The following is a 14,868-nucleotide window of genomic DNA, read 5'->3' as shown; positions in this document are numbered from 1 at the left end:
AGTGTCACGATTTTGGAACCAGCACTGGCGATCTTCTCCTCCTTCTCTTTCATGATGAGCTCCACCTTCTCATCAAAACTCCTCTGCAGAGCTTCCAGCTCAGCCGCTGCCTTTTCCTTCTCGGCAGTCATCTGGAGGAGAGCCTGGTCTTTGGCCCTGCAGTCAGCTTCACGCTGCTGGAGCTTGCTGTTGACCTCCTGGAGTTGGAGCGTGTACTCCACGATCTTTTCTTCCAGTACTATGTTTGTAGATTTTGTCATGGTGATCTCCTCATCTTTGTCTCTGATGAGTAGATCAACCTTGTGCTCACAGCTCTTTTCTAGAGCTTGGAGGTCAGAGGCTGCCTTCGCCTCCCGTCTACTCATTAGGTCCTGCCATGTGGCATTTAACTGACCCAGAGACTGGGCTGAGGAAACCTCCATGTCTTTTATCTGTGCCATGTTTTTAGTGTTGGTCATGTTGATCTCCTCATCTTTCTCTCTGATGAGTAGATCAACCTTTTGGTCATAGCTCTTTTCTAGAGCTTGAAGGTCAGAGGCTGCCTTCGCCTCCCATGCACTCTTCTGGTCCTGCCATGTGGCATTAAACTGACCGAGTGACTGGGCGAAGGAAACCTCCATGACCATCATTTGTTTGTCCTTCTCAATCAGCTGCTGATTGAGCCTGTTGTTATTTGAACGGCAGGCATCCAGATCTGCCATGCAGCAGTGGAGCTCATGAATCTTTGCATTGATGGATGGCTCCATATCTCTCTGGTTGCCGTGGTAGCAAGCCTCTCTGGCTTTGGCCGAGTCAAATCCATGCCCAAACAGCTGCTTCAGAGCAGCTTCGTTCTCGATTTTGGAGTTGAGCCGAGCTGTTTGGAGGTCGTGCAGCATTTGATAGATGTTCTCCTGCTGCTGGTCGTCATCAAACAGAGCTTGTCTGGGTTCTGCCATCTTTACTGAACACAGAATGTGTGGCACAGTTTGAGATAAGCAGAAATTTAAGGATATTAATTAATTACTTGAATTAATTACGTGTAATTATGAATTACTTGTAATTGAATTAATTACGTGTAATTATGAATTACTGTAATTTGTTGTAATGAATTAATCGCAATAAATCAGTTAAACTTAACAGAAATGTGGGACTATGTCTCGGTCACTGTCAGTATCACTGAGATGTGTCTGTCTGTGGTCAGAGTGTCGACGACTTTACTAGAGATCACGGGAACTGATGATGTCATACATATCTTCAAAGGAATGATGTGTGATGTCATACTCTACAAAGGAATCAGTTCAGTTAAAAAAAAGAATGAGTCATGTGTGATGTCAGAATGTGATGACATCATTGGAACCCAGTGATGGCTGCATCATGTGACTTTACGGTTCTCTTATTTTGAAATTACAGATGAAAGCTCTTATTTTGAATTTTTTTGTCAGAAGTTACAGTTTTCAGTTTTGAAATAAATCGTCTAAAAACTAAAAACCTCCAGCAGTTCAACATCCTGGACACTTTGTATGTACCGTAGCTAACAATTCAGCTGCCAATATTGTTTTCAATCATTTTTGTCTATGAAATAAATGGAGAGGACCTCAGTCCTCAGAGTAGAGGACAGCTTCTCCACTGTTTTTTATTCAGAAATACAATACAATATATATATATATTGTTTTTACTAGGAGCATAGTGGCCCCTAACTTAACATTTTAGTGCAAGCAGAAAATTTAGGGTCACACACTGTAAATCGAATATTCACATCACATTTCCTTTTCATTCATGATGCTCACACAAGAAGAAAAATACTGTGGAGCACTTTAATCTCTCTAGTCTCTCTCTCTCTCTCTCATCCATCTTTTCCTCTCCCTTTCACTTTCATATTTAGTTAAAGGGATAGTTCAACATTTTGGCAAATTGGCCCATTGCTATAATCCCTACAGTTTTAGGAGTAGGTTTGTTACCTTTAATTGTCAGTGCAAGCTATTTTTGAATGGCGGAGCAGAGCCGCGAGCTGCTCAGTGCTACGCTACGGAATCAAATACACAATCCAACAACACCAAAACGCTCTCATGGACAAATTGTGACCTGCACAGTCGGCAGATAATAACGGAACGGTTTTCGAGGCAAGTGCAGAGACTGCTTGCCGAAAAACCGTCCCCTACAGTAACGCACATCAGTGGTTTTGCATGATTTTACCACTGAAACAACTCTGCCTCGTAACGTTCCGTTATTATCTCATAGCGTGCATGTGCAGGTCACAACTTGTCCACCAGAGCGTTTTGGAGTTGTTGGATTGTGTATTATGACGAGTTTGATGAGGGAAACCAAGAAATCCCATTAGCCTGTGTAACGTAGCTCTGAGCAGCTTGCGGCTCTGTTCCGCCATTCTAAAAATAGCTTGCACCGACAATTAAAGGTAACGAACCTACTCCTAAAACTATAGGGATTATGGCAATGGGCCAATTTGCCAAAATGTTGAACCATCCCTTTAATACTGACTACTGTTTTCTCACTTCATCTCACCTCTCAAATACCTCACGCAAGAAATCAATCTTACAAAAAAGAAAAATATTAATTGTCTGTTTGTCTATTCTGTTTGTTGATCACCTATGTTGCACCCCTGTATTATGTCCTCACCCTGTACTGCACTATATAAATAAAATAAAAAATAAAAAAATAAAAAGGTAAAAATGTGTCAATGATCAGCACAGCAGCCATGTCTCCCTTATTGAATCATCAAAACTAATGATCATGACCATAACATCCTGCAGAGAGGGCCTTAGATTTAGAAATAAATGATTCAGCCTTAAAGTGAGCAAAAATCCTGTTGTAAAAGCATCAATGCCTGAGGTTCAGGGGGTCGTTGGTCTATAATGTGTCACTCTGCCTGTCTGGACTTGGCTCTGGGTGACGGAAACACAGTTTGTATTGGAGCTGATGATAAAAGCTGATTGTAACTGTCTCTGATGGAACCCACATTGAAATAAAACCCTGTTCAAGTTGTGTGGAAGTCAACGTCTGCAATGGCGCTACCAGGGGGGAACGGAGCCAATCACAGGACTCCACATTATTCACAGGTTATCGCCTGAATGTGTAAAATTACTGCAGTGATGAAACCAAACTAACAAACAAAAACAAAACAGAGGAGACGAGGAAACGCAGCTCTGGGAAAAACCTTTTTGTCTCTGGCGGTGCCGATGTTTTATTCAACCAGACGACAGTGACATTATGATCTCACAAACACATAAATGGACTCCATTTCCTGTGACCTCTTGCAACCTTACCCTGTGAGCAGGGCCCTGTTAGGCGCACACACACAAACACAGATGAGTCCTCTTTTCCAGCAGAGGACAGCAGTATTTGTTGCCGGGGTTAAAACAAAACGACCGATTCCATGAGCAAACAAATGGATTCTAATGACGGCGGCAAAATGTGTGTCCACGTGTGAGTCATTCCACTTTACACACACACACACACACATAGGCCGCCTCGGCCTGAGTTTGAAACATGATATGTGCTTTGTGTGATCCTCCACACACCTCCCCCCCTCCTCTACCATCAGGAATCAGTGGTGTAACACAACACATGTTACACAGGACAGTGGATGCATGCAAATCAACAATAGTGACTCATCTTAAATAAGGGTTAGTTGAGTTTGCAGTTTGCTTTTCAAAATAAATACCTGTCTTACTCTTTGAAGAATAAGGCAATACGTCCATGTCAACTAACAACAGTGAAATGATGCACACACATTAAAGGGATAGTAGCATTTTTTTTTAAAAGTGGGGTTGTATGATCTACAGATAGCCCCTAAGTACTTTAATTGCAGTAGAAGACTCTCTGTACTCCTCCCGTTAGCAACGCCAGCCCATAGCCCTGCCCAGAGATTTACAACATACAGTGTTGTGAACAGACCCAAAGAAATGGCCTATTTTCGCGGCCTAAAAGAGGTTTTACCTGAAAAAAAATACACAGTTCCATTGTTCGCTATAATATAATTCTTTCCAGCCCTTCAAAGAGCAGGAAAAATGCAGTTTTTATTTGGACCTAACCAATTCACGTATCCCTCCGCCCAGGGTCCAAATAAAAACTGTGTTTTTCCTGCAATTTGAAAAAAAAAACCCTCTAAAACTTCTTTTAGGCCGCGAAAATATACCGTTTCTTTGGGTCTGTTCACAACACTGTATGTTGTAAATCTCTGGGCAGGGCTATGGGCTGGCGTTGCTAACGGGAGGAGTGTAGAGAGTCTTCTACTGCTATAAAAGTACTTAGGGGCTATTTGTAGATCATACAACCCCACTTTAAAAAAAATTCTACTATCCCTTTAATGTGTTGGTAATAATCATATAGCCTATGAAGGTAACAGAGAGCTTTTATTTTGAAATACTTGAAGTTCACTGTGCTGATGACATAGAAGTACAATTTTGAATAATGAACTTATACTATGATACTGATACAGACTCTGTCCCTGCTCTTTCAGTGTGATGTGGCTCTGGTCCAGCTAACGTGAACAGTGGAGTGAGGGCGCCCTCTAGTGGTGGAAAACAACTAGTGCAGGCAGTCTTTTACTCAATGGCCTGACACATCTTATATTTTTACTTATATTGTGAAACATGATTATATTTAAGATATGGGATTTTTCTTTTACCATTGCTTCCCATTATTCAAGGCTACTTCTCAAACGCTGCCACATCAAAGACCCTAAAACTTGATGTTGTAAATGGATGCTGTGTATCACAATGGCTTGTGATTTGTCACTGCTTGTGCCTGCCATATTCATCAGTGTACCTTCTGCGAAATGACTGTTCCTAGAGGAAAGTGCTTTTTTGCCTTCTCCGTGTGGAACTTTCTCTGCACAAAAACAAGTTGAAACTCCCACATCTCATCTCCTTCCAGGCCTTCAGTTCTGTTTTAAATGCAAAACAACATGAGACCTTTGAACAGTGCCATTGTTGTTAAATCTTAAAGTTTCCACAGCAGCTGTTCCTACCTGCCTATCACTTGCAGTTGTGTTGTTTCTGTTTCTCCGGCCTGCATAGTGCACATCCAAGACCAGAGATGGTCCACTGTTGTACTGCAGCTGGTTAACAGATGCATTTATGTGCCAGCAGAGGAAGGAATACACAAATGTTTCCCTTTTTTGAAGATACATCAACTCTTTTGAGAAGCACTAAAGCTCAAAGATGAACACAATGTCCATCTGTGACCAGAAATATAAGACTAATACTCAAGACTTTAAAAGAACCGAATCAAACTCCTTCTGGGACCAATGAACCCATGGTGCTGCAGGACAGTTTCAGATCTTATTTAGGCCACGCCTCCAGGAAGTGAACTGGACACCAATCCAAAATGACAGAGGTATTTACTCTGTTTATTTCCAAAACACCACAAACCATCACTTCCACTGGCCATTTACCAGATATTAAACAGTAGTTAGGTGTGGAGGGTATTAACCAGTATGCAGATTTGTGCACTAACAGTTCAGACTCGGCCAATAATCTACAGGCAACCTGTTGAACTCATTCACTCACAAAATGAAGGTGAAAAAAAAGAAAATGTTTAAAAAAAAGAGACACAGGTGATAGAGGGAAATTAATTCTTTTATTAGAATATCCACATTTTCTAATGACAGGAACTGATAAAACCAGACAGGTGTTTTCTACAGAGGAATAATTCCTGTCATACTCTTGCTAGGACAAGAGCGACAGCGCCATCTTCTTTCCTTGCACTTTTGCTGTTTTTTTTAAATATACATGAGTAGTAGCAGCTCTGAGCTCTGTGCCGAGCGGGATGAGCTGAGGACATAAATATAGAAAACTGCCGTGTGCGCTGTGGAAGTCGAGGGGGGTTCAGATGTGTCAGCTGTTGGACTGCGGCTCAGTGGGAGGAATGGGCAGTGATTTACTCTACCAGGCCAAGCTTCTTCTTCAGGGACTCTGGCATCTCGGGGGGAGGGGGGCGGGGCAGGCGGAAGTACACCTTGACAGAGTCGTAGATGAACCACTGCAGGGCGGTCAGAGTACCGATCATGATGATACGGGCCACCAGACCCTTCCACACACCTACACAGGACACACACACACACGTTATGTTACTTTCAGGAGACAAACATTGGCTTTTGCAAACAATGTTGAAAAACAGACAAATCAGATAAAAGATGCCTGAACTGACTTAGAGCATTCTGGAGGCTGCAGTCTGATTTTGCATTGAACAGCATCAGACTTGGGACTGGGAGGCGACATTTACAGTGTTGGTTTTCACATTTGGGAATTGGGACCCCAGTCAGTCATTTTGAAGCCAATAGAATTGTTAATACACAGATGTTTCTACATCCATGAACCAATTTAACACATTAAACATGGAGTGCAGCTGAAATTTCAGACTCTTAATCCTTTTTCAAGAGACTTAATTCAATAATCAAACATCCACCAGGATGAATGTCAGTTTTGCATCTTGTATTTTGATTTATTCGGAGAATCACTTGTGAATGCCCAAACTGTCCACATATTAAAAGCAGAGGTGTTTCAGTATAAACTACACTAGAGACTTGATGAATGTCCACATCAAGTTGTCCAGCTCCACAGTATATAAACTAATCCTAGATATTAAGCCTCAAAGAGGAGTAGAACTAGTTGTGTTTGACTGCTGGACTGTGGCTGATCAACAGTATCAATAAAAAACACAACAACCACTTTTCATTAACATTAAACAAACTTCAGTTGAATGTATCTGAATGTCCGTCCCCCAGGCCGGCAGCACTGGGAGCTCCCTGTCTGTAGAGGACAGGGTTGCCAGTGCTGCAGGTTGGGCTGGGGGACAGGTAGACTGTTCTCACACGCCAATGACTCAAGCACCTCCAACTGTACAGCCAGAAAGCTGCTGAGGAGCGCTGCTCTGAGAACAGCGCCCTCCAGAGGTGGATCTAAGGAGCGTGTTGATTAAATGCTCGTGTTGCACCGAGCTGCTGCTGAAAAGACCGCCGGATCTTTGCAGGTCCTCACCTTTAGGTCCGAGCTTCTTGAGGACTCCGACGGCGGTGCTGCCCCTCTCCTTGTTCAGCACAGACACCACGGAGTCGGCGGGGTGGGACACGATGGCACAGAACACACCGGCTGCACAGAGAGGAGAGAACTCATCAGAAAGAGGAAACGACACTTCATCAGCGTGTTTCAAAAGAATCGATGCGTTACTGGTGGAAACAGCCGACACATCCAGCAAATACTCCAACACATTACAAATCACTGCTGAAAGACCTCAAAGCATGAGAAAAATGCAGCGTTTTTCATAATACATGGTAATACTCCGCCTCCACAACAGGACCCACTGCACCACAGGGAATTTTCCTCCTTTCAAAAATCTACACATTCTATTTATGTATACAAACATGTTGGGCTCTGTACTGTGCTCTGCTGTATTTTAGTCTATTTGCCCTTTGTACATTTGTTAAGGTACATAGGAATTCTTGTGCAGATGACACTCAGGACAAACGTAAAAGAGTAAAGATCTGATCTGCAAATGCACACAATTATAAAAAAAGATGTAAAGAGTAAAAGACAATAAATACAGTAAATAAAAATAAATATCTAACATTTCTCTGCTGTCTGTCAGCTCTCACAGAAAAGCCGACACCACAGCTCCTGTCCACAACACTAAAGGAGCAGCTCGCAGAAACACTCTCTCCACTAACTGATGTTCTGTTTTCTGGCTTTAATGAACATCAGGTTGTTGATTCTTGATAAATCTGTGTCGTCAGTGTTGCTGTGAGTTCCACAGAAGAGCACCTGATTATCATTTTGATACGAGTGCAGGTGTTGCGTTACTCACCGATGTAACCTGCCACGAAGGTGACGACCAGCTGCTCGCCCTTGGAGCACTCGCTGCGGGGCTTGGGGACGGCGTACTTGTAGAGCAACTCCACTGTGCGCTCGAAGCAGGCGAACTTCATCATGGTGTAGGGGATCTGCCTCATCCACAGGGGAACCACGCCCTTATAGAAACTGGAGTAACAACAGAAAAGAGACCTCAAAGTCAAATATATTCTTGTGCAGACGGACATGTGCAGTTGGGTGCAGACGTCCATTTGAACACATTTGAGCACAGCTTAGCATTTAAATAAACCACATCTCCTCTCACCACGTAAAGTAATAAAAATCTTCTAAGGACATTAATGCAGTAACAGTGAAGTGTGTCCGTCCCCCAGGCTGGCAGCACTGGGAGCTCCCTGTCTGTAGAGGACAGGGTTGCCAGTGATGCACATTGGGCTGGGGGACAGGTAGACTGTTCTCACACGCCAATGACTCAAGCACCTCCAACTGTACAGCCGTAAAGCTGCTGAGGAGCGCTGCTCTGAGAACAGCGCCCTCCAGAGGTGGATCTAAGGAGCGTGTTGTCATCAGAATTCAATTTTCCACATCAAGAGCTATTTAATCGCTAAAAAAAAGCCTGAGAAGTGTCCCACTTACGCCCAGAGTCCCTCCTCTGCGAACATCTTGGGGACACACTGCCTGAGGGTGTTGGCGTAGCCCGGCTGGGTCTGGATACGGACTTTGACAGCCTCCATGGGAGCCAGAGCAATGTCAGCAAAGAACTCTGCGCTGGCTGAGGCAGCCAGGTACAGTGATGTCCTCCACAGGTAGGTGTTTTCCTGTTGGGAAACATCATACCACAAACGGTCACATCAGGAAAATCAATATTTAAAAAAAAAAATTAATACGGCAGCCGAGGTTCACTGAGGAGCAAAAAGAAAAAGAACGAAAAACAAGACACTCCAGATGATTACCAGCTTCAGTTAGCAGTCTGATTTTAACATTAGCCATTGAACAGAGTTATCTACTTGTAAACGAGTCAGCTGATTTATAAAGCAAACGTGTACATTGAGAAAAACACAAAATGAAAGTGCACATGTATAAATTTGGAGACCGTGAAGTCATTTACCACTGCTGTTAGTAACCCATTATATACAACTTAAAGAGAAGCAATAATATGTTGTGCTTATTTCATCTATAAAAGATCAACACCAACAGATCATTTCTTGAATAAGACATGCATCTGTGAGTGCATTAGTCCATCTCTATGTCAAATCTTAAGAGAACTGGATCCTGAGTCAGCTGTTGAGCCTGTTAACAAACTCAACCAGTTAACTGTAATCCAGAAGTCAGGATCCTCAGTTCAGGTTTGATTTCCTGGGATGTGCTGCAGGCTTCATCATGAACATTTGTACAGACCAATCCACTGTTTTGGTTACGATTCGTCATCACTAGAGAAATGTGCCTCTGTCTAGGAGACGTACAAGAACAAACATGTCCTGGTCTGTGGGCGCGGGGCCGTGTGTGGACTCACCTCTCCCAGGGCGTCACTGTAGAAGATCTTGAACACTTCGTAGAAGCCAAACTTGCACAGTCCCTGCATGGAGTAGCCGATGAAGGTGGGAGCCCAGCCCTTGGCCAGGCCTCTGACACCATCTTCCCTTACTGTGACTGAAAAGCCGTTGCCAATGCTCTTGTACTTATCTGGGTTCACCTGGGACAGAGAAACGCTACAGTGAGCAGACATGTCAATAGATCACTGGCAGCTCTGGGGACTGTGGAATAACTTTAAGCAGTATGTGCCAATAGTTGACTGCATTTCCTCTGGTCATTGGTTTCAGTGTTTCTTAGAGAATTGCTAATATTAACAAACTGAAAATGTTTGCTTGGGAGCACCTTTGGTCTAACTTATGTTTCCAACTATACGAGGTAAACTGTTTAAAAATGTCAAATACGTATCCAACACTATGAGAAGTCTGCTGTGCTTTAGTAATTCTCTGTGATCACATTCATGTTTAACTCAAACTTTCCAATTTAGGTGAGCTTATAATATGGTCTTCCACTCTAGGATGGAATTTGGACCCCTTATTTGCCAATTGTGTGAACTTATAATGTTCAGTTTTAAGTGTTGATATCAGGCGGGGTTGATTTTAGCAAACATTAAGACTACATTGTTATATACTGCTGAATGTAATGCAGGAACAGCAATCAGAAAATGCTGATTGTTCACTGAATTTGATCATTTTATCATATCCCGCACCGTGTAAGCCGGTGTTCATGAACCTATCCATAACTCTCCTGGACCACTTGAGGTCTGAGGGGACGGAGGAGCTGCTTGCTATTATGAGGTTCAGCTTCCATACAAACCTGCAGACGGCACTTGACAAGGTCGAGGGGCACCACTGCTGTGTGTGTGAGGCCGCAGCTCAGGATACCCCCAAACCCACACAGGGCATAGTACTTTGAGGAGCCAAACTCGCAGCTCACGTCTGTGGTAGAAGGGGAGGGGGACACACAGACGTGCAACATGCAGGGTGACATGCAACACAGGACAAGAAACAAAAAAATCATCACCAAACTAGAGCCACATAATGGAGGAGTTGTCACTGTGGTGGTTAAAGTTTCCATCCAGTGCCAGGACTCTTCCCTTATAGAGGGCTCAGTCACAAACATGCCACCGTTTATTAGGATCACACACCAAAGGTCGATGACAAATCAGTGTACACAGGTGATTTCAGTAACTTTCATGGACCACAGGGATGTTTAACAAGATAGGCCATTCACTACAAAACATCCTGCTCATCCTTTTCCAAAGCATACCACAGGTTTTTAGATCAGTTTCCACCTTAGATGCAGCAGCTGGTTTATGTGATTTCACTTGTGTGTATTTAAATAATGTCATTAAACACCAACAGCTGCATAAAAAGGTAGAAATCACTTTAAAAATGTGGCACCAGTTGATCATTTTAATGGTTTGAATATAGAAAAATATGTAGTTCATCAGCTAAAATGAAAAACATCAGTGTGGTCCTGCAGATTTGTGATTAAATCAAAAAATAAACTTTAGGAAGAGATACAATGATTATCAACAATAAAGAGACACATTTATATTTCTCATTGACTTCACATACAGTGGAGGTACAACATCTGTAACCACTTTATAATAAGTACACACTATTAAGCATTAGTTACAGCATTAATAGAAAAGCATTAAATACAGAATTCATCATTTATAACACATGAATACTCATTAGAATGTAGTATATAACAGTTAAAATGTTTTACTCAACATTGATAAGCACTAACTGTATTTATAAAGTACATACAGTACTAATCAGTATTGTTATGTTTGTTATAAATGAAGAATTCAGTATTAATTAATGCTTAATATTGTGTACCGGTACTTGTAGTACTCCCACTTTCCTATGGGAACGTTGTCTTAGACTCATCCCTAATTCCTATTTAAGTGTACTTTTGAGTCTCTTCACAATATTCTTACCTGACAGGGCAACGTTAACCTGTCTGTGTTAATGAACGATCAATAGCTGTGTGATGTCAGTCAGGCAGCCCTGATGGTGTCAAATAGCAGTTGACATTCAGGACATATTCTGGCTCCTCTGACCTTCACCTACACATGTCATCTACTGTGGACTGAATGCAGGCGGGAGGTGGCGGGTTGGCGAGGCGGGCACAAATCACTCAACACATCGGTGTGGAATCATGCAGCAATGTTATGATCACTCCAAAACATTAGAATCATGGGAATCAATACACAGTGACTTCACAACCGGGCTGGCACCATGTCTCCCATGCAAATCGGTGCATTTTAGGGAAGAAAAAAAAAAGGACCAACACACGGTTATGGGTCGGCGAGGTGTGACATTAAAAAAAATGGCACTGAGCCACGGAGACAGACCTGCATTCTGCATTTGACCAGATCAAGGGGAACGACAGCTGTGTGTGTGGTGCCACAGCTCAGAATCCCACCAAAGCCACACAGGACGAAATACTTCTGAGAGCCGAACTCACAACTGTCACCCTCTGAAGAAACACAGGTGAAACTTCAGAATCTGTGCATCTCTGAGCTCAGAACAGAGGAAGGTTTCTTTAAGGTTTTGGATGTTTAACTGGCTATGGGTCTGAGGAATTCAGCTGAAAAAGCAGTATCAGTTGTGCCTTAACCTTTACGACCATTAACAGGTTTTGACAGGAGGACACTGGAAACAACTTAAACCACTGGTCCTTATGCAACAACAGTGGTTTAACATAAATACCAGCAAGTGTTTAGTTTGACAACAAGGCTGTGTGAGGCTGCCCTAGTCTTACCAGATTTGATCCACTCCCAAGTAACAAACAATTAAAATGCACCACTAATGTTAATCTAAATCCAATCATTTTATTGCCAGGGATAAATAACCAAAGGTTGAAGGGCATTATGAAGTGGCTGGATGGACTTCAATCCACAAGTTGGGCCTTATGTACAATCAACACTCAAACTTTGCCTGGAACAAGTAACATATCAAACTAGAGGGCAGACTTTAACATTTCAGACAGTAGAATCTCTGCAGCATTACTGTAATGCAGAAGCAATTTAGGGTACCCCCTTTTTACAACGTGTCATAGGAGCTTCTAGCTAGGACAGTTTGTTCTTGATCACTAACTGTGCAGCTCATAGCCAGGGGTCACGTGCATTTGCGGGCTAAGTGTGCAATTATGCAACGTAATTACCAAAAATCTGCCAACAAAACACTTCATTTCATCATAAATCTAGGATCTGAAACTAAGTGCGACACATCGACTACAGTTTGCTGCAGTGCAAACGCAAGGTACTTCTTTGTCCTTCCTTGTCCTCCACAGGCGGCTTGTGTGAGCAGCGCAGGCCTAGCAGCTAACGGTCTCCTACAATCATAATTGATCACTATTCATAGCGGTTCATAACCTCGATAATCCGGAGTGGCCTGTTTTAATGTCAACTCTTCTCGATGGCTACATCTATGCTGAATTACCCAATGACGTTGGTCACAGACAGGCCAACCTGGTCGGCTAAGCTAATGCGGCTACTACCAACTAGCCTGCCTGTAGTAAGACTCTTTGCCGGGGAGGTTTACCGTCTGCGGTGGCGGCTGCTGCCAGTTTGCGGGTCCTCTGTCCGGGAAGGCTCTGCTGGGGTTCCTCCACTTTCTGGAGGCTGAACAGGGGCGCGCTGAACGGGTTGCCCCGTGCCAGCTGCGTCAAGGAGGTCGGATACATGGTGGTGGGTGTCCTGCCTGCTGGCGGAGCTGCGATGCAAGTGAGCGACTAGTTAGCTTGTGTGTTGCGCACTGGTAACACAATCCACTCCCACAGACTCGCACTCGCACACAGACAGACACACACCAACACCTGAGCTGTGGGGATGCCATGTCACGTGCTTGTTAGCTTGCTAGTTTTCGCGTCTGAATGACCGTGAACAGGAAACGCTAGGCTTTGCTAAATGGCTCAATGCTACGACGACACACAAATTATTAACTTACATAGCGTCGGTAGAAGTTATTGTATAGCTGCAAAGCACATGTAAACATAACCGTGTCTGCCTGCACAGCCCTTATAGTATTTTCCATGGTCTTTTCTCTTTTATCTGATGCTAAATTGCTAAGCTAAGCTAACTTGACCGCTCCAAGGTGGAAGGTCTCCTCTGAGCTGAAAATATTAAAGTCACGTAAGCAAAAGCAGCTGCTAAATGCCACAGCTACGTGGAGCTAAAACCCTTCACTTAAAAAAAAAAAGAGTCGCGGTGTATGCACAATATTTGAAGAATATTAGCACTCACTCTGTCTGTGTCTTAAGATGGCGCCTCCGCTGAGCTGTAGCCGGCTGCTCGGAGAGGCCGAATGACCTCGCGGTAAATCGATTTGTCCTTTCGTGACGTCACCGGGCACCTGGGCGGGCTCATGCGTCGTTCCCGTCCCGTGAATGGCCGCCGCGGGAGCTGTCAATCAACACCTCCGGTCCAATCACAGCATCGGTGATGACGGCCTGCAGTTAAGGGCGGTGCTTGTAGGAAGTGGACAGGAACAAATCTTCAAACAGGAGAGATTTAGTTGAAGATAAATGAATGAATATGCGTGATTATGACAGTCAGGAAGACCAGAGGAGGGGGCGTATATGTTACAAAGAATGACTACCGTAATAACAATAAGTGGATTAGTCGACCTGGTAGCAGCTGCTTCTATTCCTGTCACGACTAATGCGGCTGAGAGTGAAGCCCCCCCTTCAGAGATCACTTTTTTTTGACGTCATCGCACACCTGGTTGAATGACCCGCGAGCCTGACCTTCGACTGCACGTGAAGCACATGCTTTGCAGAGGTGCTTCCGCAGTCCTTGTGAATGTCCTAACAAGGACCTTACATGTCCTTAGTTGTGCAGAAACAAGCAAAGAAACATAAAAAGTCAAAGTTCACCTCTGTGTGTAACCATGGAGACATGGAACAAACTGAGAGGATGGATGGACCTGCTATTTGACACGGTCACCTCTAATATGTCAGTCTGCAAACTGCAGTCTTTTGCAAGCTGCTGACATAATTGTATAATCATCTACAACCTTATAATTAGTTGGATTATTGTAGAGTGATGCCAACGATGCACTGCCAGACATGAACCGTGAACCTAAATAATAATTGTGCTGGTGAGGGGGATGCCACATGGTCCTTGCTGCAGTGGCCCTAGGCTCCGGTCTGGCCCCTGGCCCTAAGATGACATATCTTTCTCTGGCTTTCCTGTCTTTCTCTGTTCTATCATTGTAAAGGTGAAAAGTTCAAAAATATTGTAAAAAGTAGCTGTGACTGAAGAGCAAACTCAAACATCAGCATCTAATTTGTGTGGTTAATAGAAGAAAAAGTTCGTTGATGATCAAAATTATCAAGAAAAAATATGAAACTTTGTTTTTCCTCTGTCACATCAGAATAGAATTTGAAACCTAGGCTCTCGTGACCGAAGTTGTGCCTTTGCCCTTTGCAAAATTAGTAATCATTTAAAGGGCCAATTCAAGATTTGGTTTATGTCTGAAGCTTTAGAGATGACAGGCACTGACCTGTTGGTGACTAA

General features: G+C 43.4%; 2 protein-coding genes and 2 non-coding genes across 5 annotated transcripts in view; all 4 read right to left on the bottom strand.

Annotated features, from left to right (window-relative positions):
- Positions 1 to 14,868, bottom strand: part of ldhba (lactate dehydrogenase Ba) — a 194,205-nt gene that overhangs the window by 47,010 nt on the left and 132,327 nt on the right. The window lies entirely within an intron of this gene.
- Positions 5,562 to 13,649, bottom strand: slc25a3a (solute carrier family 25 member 3a). 2 transcript variants are annotated; one of them, XM_085769281.1, is made up of 8 exons: positions 13,594 to 13,649; positions 12,893 to 13,063; positions 11,701 to 11,825; positions 9,319 to 9,498; positions 8,442 to 8,623; positions 7,804 to 7,976; positions 6,981 to 7,091; positions 5,562 to 6,041 (listed from the first exon to the last, which is right to left on the bottom strand). In XM_085769281.1, the coding sequence occupies exons 2-8, from the start codon at positions 13,032 to 13,034 to the stop codon at positions 5,881 to 5,883; spliced, it is 1,074 nt and encodes a 357-aa protein (XP_085625407.1). In that variant the 5' UTR covers positions 13,035 to 13,063; positions 13,594 to 13,649; the 3' UTR covers positions 5,562 to 5,880. The 2 variants fall into 2 exon arrangements, with proteins under 2 accessions (XP_085625407.1, XP_085625408.1); XM_085769282.1 differs by lacking the exon at positions 11,701 to 11,825 and adding an exon at positions 10,152 to 10,273.
- Positions 6,712 to 6,915, bottom strand: LOC146962946 (small nucleolar RNA SNORA53). Its single transcript, XR_015035155.1, has one exon. It is a non-coding gene; the product is annotated as a small nucleolar RNA SNORA53 (small nucleolar RNA).
- On the bottom strand, positions 8,164 to 8,367 carry LOC146962945 (small nucleolar RNA SNORA53). Its single transcript, XR_015035156.1, has one exon. It is a non-coding gene; the product is annotated as a small nucleolar RNA SNORA53 (small nucleolar RNA).

This window comes from Trachurus japonicus, chromosome 23, assembly GCF_045865225.1.
Source record: "Trachurus japonicus isolate A0001 chromosome 23, Traja_1.0".
Lineage (NCBI taxonomy): Eukaryota > Metazoa > Chordata > Actinopteri > Carangiformes > Carangidae > Trachurus > Trachurus japonicus.
Note: the sequence above shows the minus strand (reverse complement) of the source record. Positions and strands in the feature narration are given on the sequence as shown.